We start from the raw sequence: 14,147 nt of genomic DNA, 5'->3' as shown, positions 1-14,147 counted from the left end.
GCTTACAAGAGTGACAATGTTATTCCGTGGTAAGGTTAAAGGAGGCGGATGTAGACAAAACTGTGAGAATCATCACATATTTCATAACAGGTATGCAATATTTAGAAAAGCTTTCAGAAATCACATGGAGAATGTTAAAATGTATGTTCATCCCAAGAGTCAAACTTTTTTGTGTGTTTTACTGAAAAACTAAAATCTGCTCATTTATTATTAATCTCATGTTGCGACAAGATATTAGTCTAGTGTAACTTTCATTTATTCATTTAGACACGTGAGTAAACCCTGATATTGCCATATGAGAACCTTGTCATGATACAAATATACGGAGACACAATAAACGATAATATTGAATTATTACCCACCCATGGCTTGGCCAATAATGTGTTCCATTTGTTGTAACCTCCTTAAAAGGTCAAGATGAGAAGACTTTATCAAATAGGACAATACATGAGCATCAGAGACACATTACCACTGAACAAAAATAATATCACACCATATTCAACCTACAGTATATACACACTCCTGTGTGGTTATTCTCTGATAGTTAATTCTAACATGGAATATTTTTAAAATTGTGTAATGGATACAATGACGACTTGAATGTGTCTTTTAAAGTATATTCCACAACTTGTATAGTGACCTTTTTCAAACTCTGTAAGGTCACTGTGCAGTATTGAGTGAAAATATTTACTGTATATATAAATATGTAACTTTTAAATAAAGGTTAAATAAAAAATGCACACCTATTCTATTGAGGTGCAGGCTCGCAGGTAGACATAAAAAAAGTATGGGACAGCTGCACACACACATAACTCCAATGCAATCGCCTCAACTTATAAAATCCCACATATCTACAAACTGCCTTCTTCCAGATGAAGGCAGTCTTTTTTGAAATATGTACTTATATCTCAGGGTGTCTTCTCTACCCTGCAACATTTTACAGTACTACATCTATCTATACACTCGAAATGGGCTGTTGTACTGAACATTTCTCCTCACAGTCTCTCTGTAAATGTATTTAGTGGGATTGGAAAATTTGTATGAATCAGATGCCAGTAATAATCCCCTGTTATCACATATTTTTAATAGACTTTTCTCAAACTACTCAGTCCAAAAGGGATTGGGGACCTAAATGACATAAAAAGAAAGCTTGTTTGTTCCTTTTGACAGTTACTGTGGGGACTCTTTGCCAATGTAGCAGCTGTTTCTCATTACAACACCCCACCACAGAGCCACAGAGGTGTCAAATCAGTTACATTGTGCTCTTAAAGATTTGGCAGACTTGACTTTGACACTAAACTCACATTTTTATTCCGTGAGACAAACATGAATTATATTAAACACTACAGTAAAGCCTTAAAAATTCTGCTAAATTGATTTGCTTGTGTGGTTGAAGATTGAGGAGGGACAGGACCTTTAATAACCTGACGAGAAAACTACATGCACTGGTAATGACATTTTGACATGGAGTGAAATTATGAGTTGTGCTTATTATTTACTGGCATATTGACTGTAGGTGTAGTACTGAGATATAAAGCAGTTGTGCACCTTGACTGTATGCAGTTTAGATTTTTCCTGAAAACACATTTTAAACATGGACCACCAGCAGTTCAACATACTTGGGCTGGGCCAACCTTCACACAAAATCCAAAGAAAAAACATATCAAAATGTGTGACAGTGTGTGTGCAGCAATATTGTGCAGTACAATCTCTCACAATTAGGACAAATAAAATAAAAGTACTAGAGGTGACGGCTGGTGCTGTGCTATACTGTATTAGTATGCAGATACACAGAAGATAGCAACATTGTCTAATTCAGTAAAATACTAATAAAAATAGACACATTGTACGTAAATATATATATGTGTGTATATATATATATATATGTTTTTCACATCCACAGAATAAAACACAACCAGTTACATTCAAACAGCAGTGTGGAGTCAATGTGTCAAGACTAGCAAAGTTAAATACAGTACAGTATGAACAAAAACTACAGACATTGTCCTTAATGCTTTTGTCATACTTTATAACATGTCACCAAAGTGTCACTGAGGACTTCACAAACCCTTTGGAGAGTCAAATGAAAATAATTCACACATAAATACACAAATGGTACATAGGAGTTACTACATTTGCCGAAAGTCTCTGGCTTTTCCACAGTTGTGATAAAATGACTGTAGCTTCATAAATGACTATGATGCAGTACTACACTGTAAATAACTTGGTTTATGAAGATTTCATAATGCTGTCATTGTACATTAATCACTTGCTGCAAAGCAGTACTGTGACAGCCATACATGTAGGCTGTATGGTTTATGATTAAATGGAGAAACTGTCCTGCAGATCTGACATAAAAAAGTACAAACTGTATGCGTGACACTGCAGCCTGATTTTCACATGATACCTGTTGCTTAGAATACTGTCAATATATTCCTGTCTGAAATTACCCCTTTACCTCAAACACTGGCAGCCGAGAATACTTAAGTTTCTATCAAATATGTCACTTTCCCAGTCGTGTGTATAATCACATGCTTTAAGTCATCGCAGGTGTATTAAAGACTGATGAGAAAATTGAGACATTCAAAAATGATCAGAAAAAAAATGAACAGCCAGCAGTGTGAGGGGTGACTCATCCACCAAAGATAAAAGTTACTGACATTTTGTTAGAAGGTAGTTATTTTGGACAGTGTATGTGAAAGATTTAAACATTTGGTTATCCGCCTCATACTCAGAGTTACTGTATCCAAAGAAAGGAATAAACATGGATCATCGCAACAGAGGATGTCCATTTTTGTTTTCAACACTCTGCATTTTATAGTAAAGTAGAAATCCCTTTGGAAAGACTTGGATTATTTGTTTCAGGAAACATATGTATGTCTGTTCTGATTATATGGCATGGATAACTAACTAACACAAAACAAAGTGGTACTTCTTTCTTCACTTTCAAATACAGGCAAAAAAAAAAGAGAGGTGACAGAAGGATGATGACAAATAATATGGGCAGACAGATACAGTAGCTTTCCCACCCCTCCCTTTTTAAAACACAAAAGTAGAGCAAACAACTTCTTTATCAACGTCCCACACACTGTCACATAAGACGGTTGCTTCATGGTTGAATGCTTCTATAAGTGAGTATAATGTACTCATAAATACTGTATATATAAATCATGCACACACACACACTCTCTCTCACACACACAACTTGTCCTCTTTTCAGAAATGCTAGATTTATAAAAATATTTACATCAGCTGATAGTGACTTATGTTCCCAGCATTGCAGACAATGTGTTAAAATTGAAGGAAAAGTCAAAAGTAAAAGGTTTGGGTGGATGAAATGACAGCATAATTATAAATAAGTGCAATGATTCCTGACCAGGTCTAGATACAGTCTGCTTTAGCGAAATGCTTTACAAAGAATGTTTTTTGCAGTATTATTTTTTTTTTTTGCACAGTTTTTTGTGAGATGTGATAATATCATCACATGTACTTTTAGGCTGTGTTCAGACTGACATTAGCACTACGTCAAAAAACCTGGTCCCTCATTCATGTGAATGAGGTCGCTGCTTCGTTGCAGCAGGCTCCAGCAAAAAAAAACACGCAGGGCCGTCCTGCAAAACGGTTGAACCTGACTCAACTCTAGCCGCAGTGCAGTCCAGCATCATCTGGAAACTCACTGCATTGGTCAATCAAAAACTTGCAAGTGCACATTCCTTTTTAACGTCTACTGTTCACCTCACAATCATCGAGAAAGAGGACAACATTATTTTCTCCATGATAACTTTGTAGAGTTGTAGAATATTTCCTCATAGTATTATAATTCCCTGGTGTCTGGGTGTTTGATAAGCCTCGAAGGATGGGTTTGGAGTTTTTCAAGTCTTTCTTAATACAATACTTACATGCCATATGTATGTTGAAAGAGTTGTTGGTCGCTGGAATTGCTTTAGCCAAAGCTAATGAGGCTTCAGCTTTGGGAGTTAGCCAAATAAGGTGGGTATCTTCTCAAGTTACGGCCTTTTTATTACGAAATTCCCTCTGTGTGTTTCCTCTGAAAACCCCCCCACCAGCAATAGACCCTTAGGTGACTAGCTAGCATGAAGATACTCACTTGATTTGGCTAACTATATTAGCCTTGGCTGAATTTTAGAATGTGTTGTTGCACTGAAGAAGGACAGTGGATTTTCTAACAATTTAGTTGCACTACAAAGGGATTGATTCACGGCTAGTAATAGAAGGAATTATTACAACCACCAATAACTCTTTCAATAGCGTGTGAGTATTGTATTAAAATTGACTTTATGGACCTTTAAAAGTCGCGGATGAATCGTATTTCATTTTCTCACCGTTTCCCACACCAACGCAGACCCCTGCAGTTTTAACACAGTGCTGTTTTTCGGTCTGAACACCCGGTAATGCTTATATACTGGTTATGTCTGTGTAATTTGAGAAGAGTAAGGCTAAAGACAGAATGGGAATGTGATGCATATATCTTCAGAGCCAGGTCTTCAAACTTCACGGTTACATTCGAGTGTAATGACTAGATACTAGAGTACATGTGATTTCATGATGGCTTCTCGGTGATAATACAAAGGTTGCACATGTCAGTAAGGATCACTTAAACACGCTCACACATTAGCATGGTGAAATCTCTAAAAATGAAGCCTGCAAGCTAACAGCATGATTCTGTAAATCTTCTGCATTAACTACACAAACACAAACATACAAGAAATATATTGAAAGTTTGTGTGAAGCTGGCAACAAGTCATATTGGTATTCAATTGACTATTTTTGAAAAAAATGTAGAATGTCAACTTTAATAAATACTGCATGGTATTTATTTCATTTAATTAAGAATATGTTCAGATAAATTAAGTTTAACATGTGAAATATATAATAGAGCTTTAATATATTATTATGCACCTGTTAAACCCCTGTTCTGATTCTGTATTGAAAATAAAAAATAAATGAGGCAGGCAAGGATTTCTTGGTTTGGCACTAACCACGTCAAAAGAATTTACAGTGTAACCAAAGGCTGTTTGTGCACAACATGACCCCAAGAGGACAGTCAAGCAGTTAATATTCATCCATTTAAAAACAATTTTGTCAGGCAGAAAAATCACAACAATATTGTGATTACCAGAATGCATCTTAGTCCAAGTGAAGCAGTTCAGTTGCAAATTGTAGACAAAACACAGCGCAGCAATAGTTGCATTGAGCTCACCATACATTACTGTTAAAGGGCCTGTCTCGGTGTAAAAGAGAGGTGACAATTTCCTTTAGGTGGAGAGAGAGAGCCTGGGTATAAAATCCTTTTCCTCACTCAATGCTTCTGACATTGTATCTAAAGGAAGAGGCGAGTTTCCCTGGTTGCCACGGAGCTCCGAACATGCTGCAGTTTTTAAGGGGGGGATGGGGCGGGCAGGGCTTGGGGAGAGTGTTGTCGTCAGGCGAAGGGGCTGTCTGACTTTAAGATAGAGGCGTCGGCGTCATGGCAGCCCTTCCCGTTCATGTGTTCTGTGTGGCTGTCGATGCTGTAGCAGCCCTGTACCTCAGTGATGGAGGAAGCCGTGTAGGAGGCTGAACGCAGGGCATCTGAGTGGTTTCCTACACTGTTGCCAAACTGAATATGATACTGGTTCCAGTGCCTCCTCAGAACTGCTTGGACCTAACCAGAGAAACCACATATCACATATTAATGGGACTGCTCATGAATCATTTTAGATACAGAACTACGCTTTTACCGTTTAAAGATCAACATTTTGGGAAATACACTTATCTTTCCAAGAGTTAGATGAGAATATCAATATCAGTTTCATGTCTGTGTGTCAAGTATGGAGCTACACCTGGGAAATGATTAGCCTAGCTTAGCATAAAGACTGGAAGCAGGGGGGAAACTGCTACTGTAGCTTGGCTCTGTCCGAAGTAAAAAAAAAAAAGCCTACCTACACCTCAAAGCTGAATAATTAACAAGCTGTACTGAACAAACATAAATTATAAAAGAACTATTTGTGGTTTTAGAGAAAGTTACCTAGTGAACTAATTCTTGACAAACAACAGTTTATCCATCCAACCAGTACTTCTGTGCAGCATCTACACTGGCTGAAGTTGGGAAGTTACTGGCAAATAACAACTGGGTGGATTTTTGAACTTTGGAGAGAGCCAGGCTAGCTAGTTTACCCTTGCTTCCAGCCTTTATGCTAAGCTAGGCTAATAGTTTCCTGGCTCCAGCTCTGTAATTAATGCACCGGGATGATAATCTGTCTGTCTGTCTGTCTGTCTTGTCATCTTAATCTCTGAGAAGAAGCAAATAAGTGTATTTCAAAATGTTGAACTTCTTCTTGAAATGACTGATCCCTCAACACAGAAGGACTTTAAATGAACTTCAGGTGCCACTGAATGCCATATCAATCAGGTGTCCCTGCTCAAGGAGCTAGAGCTGAGACATGGTTAGCCTCCAAGACTGGAGGCAGGGGCAAAGAGCTAGCATGGTTCTGTCCAAAGTGAAAAAAAGTCTACCGAGCTGACTAATTAACAAGCTGTATCTCTTTTGTTTAATCTACATATAAACAGAAATGTAAATTTGTGGTATTATGACCTGTAAATATTTGTTAGCTGTAATATCTGGCAACCTGCACTATAGCTGTACAGAAATGCTAGATGCATGGATACATTTGTTTGTCAAAAAATATTTCCAGCACAACTCCCTCTGAAACTATACAAACTGCCATTTTTACAAATTAAACAAATGAGATACAATGCACATTTTTTCACTTTGGACAGAGTCAGTCGGCTAGTTGTTTCCCCCTGCTTCCAGTTTTCATGCTAAGCTAGGCTAAAAACCAACTCCATACTTCTTGCAATGACAGCTATTAATCTTCTCATCTTACTCTCATGAAGAAAGAAAATAAGCAATTTCTCAAAATGTTTACTATTCTCTCAAAAATGGTAATTTGTTTGTTCTCTTTTTAAATTGTATGCTCTTGATGTATTTTTTTGCAATATAGTACATTTTTGGGAAGACAGACGTGTCCCTTTAAAAACAATTTGGATATACTGTATGTGTTCAACAATTTCTAAATACATTTGAAGCTTTTGGACTCTTGTTTGGACTCTTGCCATCAAATATCAAATTGATCAAATATCTATATACATACATTTTATGGGCATACGTTCCTAAAAATGTTATACAATTTCACTGTTTCTTTGAGCGTATAATGAGGATTATTATAAGAACTTTGAATCTAATTATATGAGATAGCAGAAAAGCTCCACTATGTGCTAACCCTTTTTCACAGTGTAAATAGGAGTTATTCAGTGGCTCTTGAAGACATTCGCTTCAGGCAAAAACAAGCTATTTTGTATGCATATCAATTATCTGCATAATAGAAATCAGTGTACACTCCATGGCTGTTTGCCAACAGTAAACAATCTTTAAACCCCAGCAAAAACCTCGGAGGACTAAGCCTGACAAGAAATTCCCCTAGTTCACCATCCTGCTCAGAGGGTCATGCAGAGGAAGCTGCCTAGTCTATCCCTGATCACAAAGGGGAAGTATGGATGAGTGTGTGTATGTGTGCATGCAGGTCTTAAAAAAAAAACATAGTGAAAAGGCATAAGTCATCTTACTTCTCCGTTGAAAAAGCAGAAGATGGTGGCCACCAGCAGACCCTGAAATTCAAAAAATGAAACACATGAAAAAGAGAAAGTAACTAGTCTTAAGCATCAACAATCTCCTGTGAAGCAGATCAAATTCAGAGATCTGATTCGGGCTGTTGCTTAAGACTTTCTCCCTGGGCCTCCTATGCTGGGACAGCTCAGGATGGTCAGATAACACCTCGCAAACATCCAGCTGATTTCAGCCCCTTTTCAGCTCAGATAATACATGCCTTCCTTCCTGCTGTTCTTCCCTGCACTACAACATAAACAAAGTCTCATCAGCAGATGAGAATGAAAGCTCTGCTTTTACTGAAAGCTAAGAAAATATTTGATAGAATATTTTATAATATTTTAATAGCTTAATAAAGCAAAGTTTATGCCCAGGCAACAGTTCATTTTAGTAAAATAAATGTTTCGGGCATTGGAGGAGAGAGCCAGCCACTAACCTGTAATCAAGTCTCAATAAATGATATACATGTTACAAGAACAACAGGACTTCACAAATGGTGCACAGGAAAACTGCAGTGCATGCAAAAGACTGTAAACCATTCTAAAAAAAACTCTGGGCATGCAATTAGAAAGCATGGCATAATGTACAGCTCTATGGAAATGCTCTAAGAAACTGGTAACCATTACTCAGCCACAATTGAAACACTTCTCAAATCTCATAGTCCAGGTGCTGTTTTGGCTGGATAAAATACCATTCAACTCAAACCTTCACAATGACCGTTGACCATCGTCTCACCTGGTAATGCATTACTATGTGCATGATGTAGTCGTATATTTCAGAGGAGACCCGCCCCTCTGGCTTGTAGGGAAGCAGGACATACTGAATTCCCAGAAGAGGGACCAGGATGAGGGTGGCTCTCACAGCTTTCATGTAGAGACTAGACTCCGCTTGATAGGTCACCTTCAGTTTGGTGATGAGCACTCGCACGATGTTTAGTAGAAAGAACAAATTGACCTGCGGAGGATAGCGGCAGAGAGGCCATCAATAAATCAGCATAATATTCCGGCTATTAGCTGCTGTCAGCTGGTTAAAGACTTACTTGGGATGAGTTGTAAATTCACCCTCTTAATACCTTAAAAATATACAGCAGAAAAAGCCTTGAGCAGACAGGATGGTTTTATGATGGTTACAGGTTGGAAATCATATCTATGACAGTCCTTAAGCCTAACCACTAACCCCTAAACACTATAAATGTTTCAGGCACATACTCTTACCATCATAAAAGGACACAAAGTTATTTGCCACATAATTTCATTCCTACACTGCCCAGTACGAGTAAGGTTTAAACAAAATATCAATTATGAGCAAAACAACCTTTTAACAACAAGACCTTTTATGGGCCTGAAACCTGAACAAATCCCTATAAAGGTTATTTGAGCACTGAACATTTAGTCCTGCGAGAGTCTTAAGGGACTATTTTTCTCTGAAGCATGCCCTGGCTGTGCTGATTAGGTGAGTTCCTAGAATGTGAAATAGGTCTGGGGACCAGTGAGTGGATCCTTAGATGGGCAGATGCATTGATTTCATAAGATAAACGCAATTATGCATGCTATGAAACTGTGTCCTGCTTTCAGGCCTCCCACAGTGTCCACTCAGAAGGCATAAGCAGACTGTTTTTGCTCATTGCGCAATCAAAACAGTCAACAAAGAGAAATATGGAACAAATCAGTTAGTTCACTTTAGTAAATAGACATTATTGGGATTTACTTTGCTGTAATTGACTTGTGTCAGGAAAAAGACTGAAACTTCTTACCAAAAGAGCAGCACAGATGGGACCATGGATGATGTAGAGTAGTGATGTTTTGGAGCTAATCCAACAGCTACAGCAGGGAAGAGAGGAGAAAGGTTTGCACAACAGTATCAGAGCATCACATGAGAGCTGACCCATGATGGAGATCAATGGCTTTTCTGAGAAATAAACTAGCATGAACAGTTTAGTGGGGGGATTGATAAAAGATGCTGTCAGCGAGGTTGAATGTTTTGTTGAACTTCTGCAAAATGCAGATAAACAAACTTCAGATCATTTTAGACCATCTTAACCATATTTACTGAATATATTACTGTGATCTTACATATGTATACAATTCACCTCTATTATTATTATTATTGTTGTTTGGCTGTCACTTAATATATTTTATTGCATATATTATTATAAGCTGTAATATTTAGTGTAATAGATCATGCACTTGAATGCTTACTTGTCGTTGTAGTAGTAACTTCGAGCAACGGCATGTATGGAAGCCGGAATGAGAGGAAAGCCTACAAATAAATAAATAAAAATAATGAATTACAGTTGCAGTTTAAGCTATTAAGCCTTGCAGTCAGACTTCCCTTTAAAAGTACAATTCTGGTTTAAAACAACTTTTTACTACAAAAATGTGCAATGGGGCAAGCAGTAAGACAATCACACAAATTGGAAATAAGCCAAAAGTTTAACCAGAGCACCTAAACCGAGGTAAACCCAAAAGTGTAATAGCAGTAATTTTACCATTCATTGCCAAATAAGCCCTGCTGAACTTTAGTAATGCTGCCGAATTCTGAGACTTCCGAGATGGCCAAAATAACAAAAACAGCCCCAAGTTGTGTGAAACTCAGTTTTTTAGTCCACAAACTCAAGCTCAGCCGTAAGTAGACATACCAAACCTGGTTTTCTTTGTTTTAAATAAACTAGAATGAAGAGACTGACTCTAACAATTGAACTTTTTTCACAGCACAGAGAGCGACTTCCATTGACCCGTCACATTATCCTGTGACTTACCCCAGCCTAAAAGATAGTACCACATCAGGTGCTGCTTCTCAGCAAACACAGCCACCACGATGAGAGTGTGCAGGTATATTCCCTCACACAGCATCCAGAAGTAATTGCAGCCAAACAGGTACAGATGAATGAACTGGGAGACTTTACAGCTCGTCTGAGGAAGAAACACACACACATAATGGATTTGGATGGTGGCTGTTACATATTCTATTCTACTTATCTTATTTCCTTGTGCAGTGCTTTCACAGTTATGTGAAATATATAAATAAATACATTTAAAAAAATAAAGCTATTATAGAATTCCACTGCACTCGTGGAGATGGGGGCAGTGCTTTTACAGATTTTAATACTGAAACTAGGATGACAAAGCAAACAGCTCAAATCGCTGCTCAAACTGGTAGAGAATCTACGATATGAATGTAAAAATAATACAAATTAATTAGAACAAATAAACTACAAATAAATACATAAACACTCACTGGATTCCTCTGCACCAGCTCCTGGTTGTTTGCCACTGCCGTCAACCAAATGATGGTGATCACAGAGTTCAGAACAAAAGAAAAGAAGAGGTTTTTGTGAAGCGTGATCCTTTGGCAACTTAAACTCCTGCAAGAAGAGAAAGGCGACATTTACATCACAATGCTATTAATTCAGGCGAAACAAACAAACAAACAAACAAACAAAATATCTGTCTATAAAGCATGTTAAGACGAGGTTTGCTGACTCACTTGAAATGGAAGAATATTCCGAGCGAGATGAAGAGGGAGGTCAGTGACAGTCCATGTCCTATGAGAGCTAAGTAGAAAAGATTCATTGCAGTCTGGAATGAAAAAAGAGACACAAATGAGATTATCTGGGTCTCCTAATGACTACTCATGCTGTGAGACAATATAAAAATGCTCCTTACTCCTACAGTAAATCCCTAATTTATGTAAGGATGACATTCATCATCATGTAAAAGTGTTAAATGTTAAATAGTCACTCTGAATAGGAAATGTGTGACTAAGGGAAAAGGCCAGATGGTCCCCAGAGAATGTTGTAATGGAATGATTCTGGTGAATTTCCATTTGATGATGAGTTGTAATGTTTTCATCCCCTGACCCTTCTGCTTGCACCACCTTTAGGCCAAAATGTCCACCCAGAGGCATCTACAGAGGATAAACCATTTTGATTTTGTTTCACTGCTTTAACGACCTCATGTGTTTTACCTCTTGGGCCACCCGCAAGACAAACTGCACATGTTTAGCCTCGCTACAGATCAGTACATTTCAGCCAACATGAGCATGACACTTACAAGTGTGCTATTTAGTTAAATATATGTATGAGAAATAACGGTCTGCTGCCGCCACGAAATGATGCGTATGATATGCACATTGATCTTTTACTGTCCTCTCACCATTGCAGATATACAGTAACTGCCCAGATATCTACTATAAGATCAGTGACTAAGTTCTTTACATTCTATATGCATTCAATGCCATTTCATAAAGTGACCTACCACTCTGCCTTCATTGGTGTGTTCATTGCAGCGGGTGTAGTTGGTCCAAGTCCGGTTGCTCTCTGGATGCAGGAACCAATGACCGCTGTCTGTGCAAATCTTTGTAACCATCTCTGCAGGTAAAAATGATACATACATGTTTTTTTAAGAATATTTCAGTCCTGTAGACTGAATCTCAGAGGATATTTCTTGGTATTTCATATTTGCAGCGATGCAGGTGAAAAACTAGGGGCTACGTAAGTAAAACATAAAACCAAAAGGAAGAGTGCTATTGAAAATAAAGTCAAGAAGAAGTTCCCCTTTGACACACAACCAGACTGTTTAAAGACAGATTCAGAAGCTGTCCCCCGCAGACCCATACAGTTAAAATCAGGTTCTGAGACTCCATGAAACAAACACATCAATACACCTGAAACTACTGAGGGCCATGATTAGAGGGACTGAATCTAATTATATATCTGCATATCCTGTTGAAGGATGTGGCTCAGAATCTTCCAGCAATTAAAACTAATTTACTGTTATACACACATTCACGCACATACACCACTGCACACATGGAAACACAATTAATAGATGCCCAAAGAAGCTTGCATTGTCAGTTTAAGACACATCAATGAAAGATGTTATTAAGTTGCATTATGGGAAGTGGCGGATCCAACATTTTTGGAGCTTGACCCAAAGGTAAAGTCAGGATATCTCTGTCTGCTGCTTCGATTTAAACCGTCATTTCATTCATCTGTCTCTGTAAAGCCCCCCCAACTTTAGTGCAATACTACATTGTTTACCACTTTAAAGCAAAACCAAACATGCTTGGTACAAATGCACCTTCAGAGCTACTACTGTAAGCCACAGATCTTACCTGAAGGATCAAAATCCTGGAAGTAGTCCGGGCAGTGCTGCTCTGAGGAAATACCTGCCTTGGTGTCATCCCAACACAGCCAGCCATCCCAAGTGCGATTACACATGGGCTCTAAAACAACAGAAAAGGTGTTAGGAGCTATGGTGTGTCAGCGAGAATTTCCAAATATTTAAAAATAATTAATAAATCTAAAAGTATTACAACAACCAAATTCAATCAAGCGTAGGGTTTTGCGAGCAGTGGATTCCAGTTACTTCTTGCTGCCATTTAGCCTAAGAAGCTTTAAAGTTCAGAAACATGAAACATGACAAGCTACCTTCTCTGCTGTGGGTATTGTCCTTCATTATCTTTTGATAGCACTCAAACTGCGCTGTAACTATCTTGTTCCTGGTGAGTCCCATGTCATGGTAGACGTGGGTTGGTTGCTGCTGCTGCTGGGTTTCATTGACCTCCAGGCTTGCTTTCACAAAAATCTGCAAGGAAGGAGAGAAAAGGTGAATACATCTTTTCAGTTCTTTTTGTTTTTTTTGTTGTTTTTTTTTAAATCAGGAGAGATTTGTCCAAAGATGTCCTGTCCAGTGTCTCACAGAAGATACATTGGGCATGAAGTACAGTCATATAGAATTAAGAATTTCATTGCCAATGACTGCTTCACTGTAATTGTTGGGCATGTACAAGAACTTGAATATTCAGTAGAGAAAATGTTGTCCATGGCCATAACTTAAAATCAGAATTCCTCATGAATCTTACCAATTAGTAGTATTATTACAGTATTCCAGATCTGATTCCTGTAACATTTATTGAAGTTAAAAAGGACAAAAATTCTGATTTTTGGAGCCAACACTGGGCTTCATTTCACGAAAAGCCTGCGTGCAAGCATGTGCCCGGACCCACGTTCAGAGCGGTGTATTCTGACTCTGTGGGGATGTACTAAAGTAAGAACGCTCCTTACAATGCCAGGAAAGGGAGTCTACCATACACAAGCTTCCATTAAATCCATTTGCGCTCCATGGAAAATATGACATCTATGCAGAAATATTGCCAACCAGATATGTCTTGCTTATTTATTACACAGCAGATACCAACCTGAAGCAGCTTTGGTAATCCTTCAAAAATGTCTAACATAAACTGAAACTGACATCAATCTTGAGTGAGTCTAAATAAGGTCAAATAAAGTCACAGCTTAATAATAAACTATAGTATTTCTAAAATTTAGATACGTGTGCAAATCGCATGCTCTTTTACTACAGAGCCTTTTTCTTTCACTGCATTATGAATCCAAATGCACTGACGAAAACAAACAAAAAACACCTCTACAGGCTGCAGTGTCATGTAGCATTATGCAACAGAAATATGTCAGCCTCTG

General features: G+C 38.1%; 1 protein-coding gene across 1 annotated transcript in view; it reads right to left on the bottom strand.

Annotated features, from left to right (window-relative positions):
- Positions 1–238: 238 nt before the first annotated feature.
- LOC122885817 (calcitonin gene-related peptide type 1 receptor) overlaps positions 239–14,147 on the bottom strand; it is a 34,226-nt gene continuing 20,317 nt past the window's right edge. Inside the window, exons 3-13 of the mRNA XM_044217496.1 lie at positions 13,098–13,254; positions 12,782–12,892; positions 11,923–12,035; positions 11,153–11,244; positions 10,904–11,030; positions 10,425–10,578; positions 9,865–9,925; positions 9,420–9,486; positions 8,402–8,620; positions 7,627–7,668; positions 239–5,665 (exon numbers count right to left, since the gene is read on the bottom strand). Coding sequence (XP_044073431.1) covers positions 5,444–5,665; positions 7,627–7,668; positions 8,402–8,620; positions 9,420–9,486; positions 9,865–9,925; positions 10,425–10,578; positions 10,904–11,030; positions 11,153–11,244; positions 11,923–12,035; positions 12,782–12,892; positions 13,098–13,254 — 1,365 coding nt within the window. The 3' untranslated portion in view covers positions 239–5,443. The remainder of the gene's footprint in view (positions 5,666–7,626; positions 7,669–8,401; positions 8,621–9,419; positions 9,487–9,864; positions 9,926–10,424; positions 10,579–10,903; positions 11,031–11,152; positions 11,245–11,922; positions 12,036–12,781; positions 12,893–13,097; positions 13,255–14,147) is intronic.

This window comes from Siniperca chuatsi, linkage group LG12 (assembly GCF_020085105.1).
Source record: "Siniperca chuatsi isolate FFG_IHB_CAS linkage group LG12, ASM2008510v1, whole genome shotgun sequence".
NCBI lineage: Eukaryota > Metazoa > Chordata > Actinopteri > Centrarchiformes > Sinipercidae > Siniperca > Siniperca chuatsi.
Note: the sequence above shows the minus strand (reverse complement) of the source record. Positions and strands in the feature narration are given on the sequence as shown.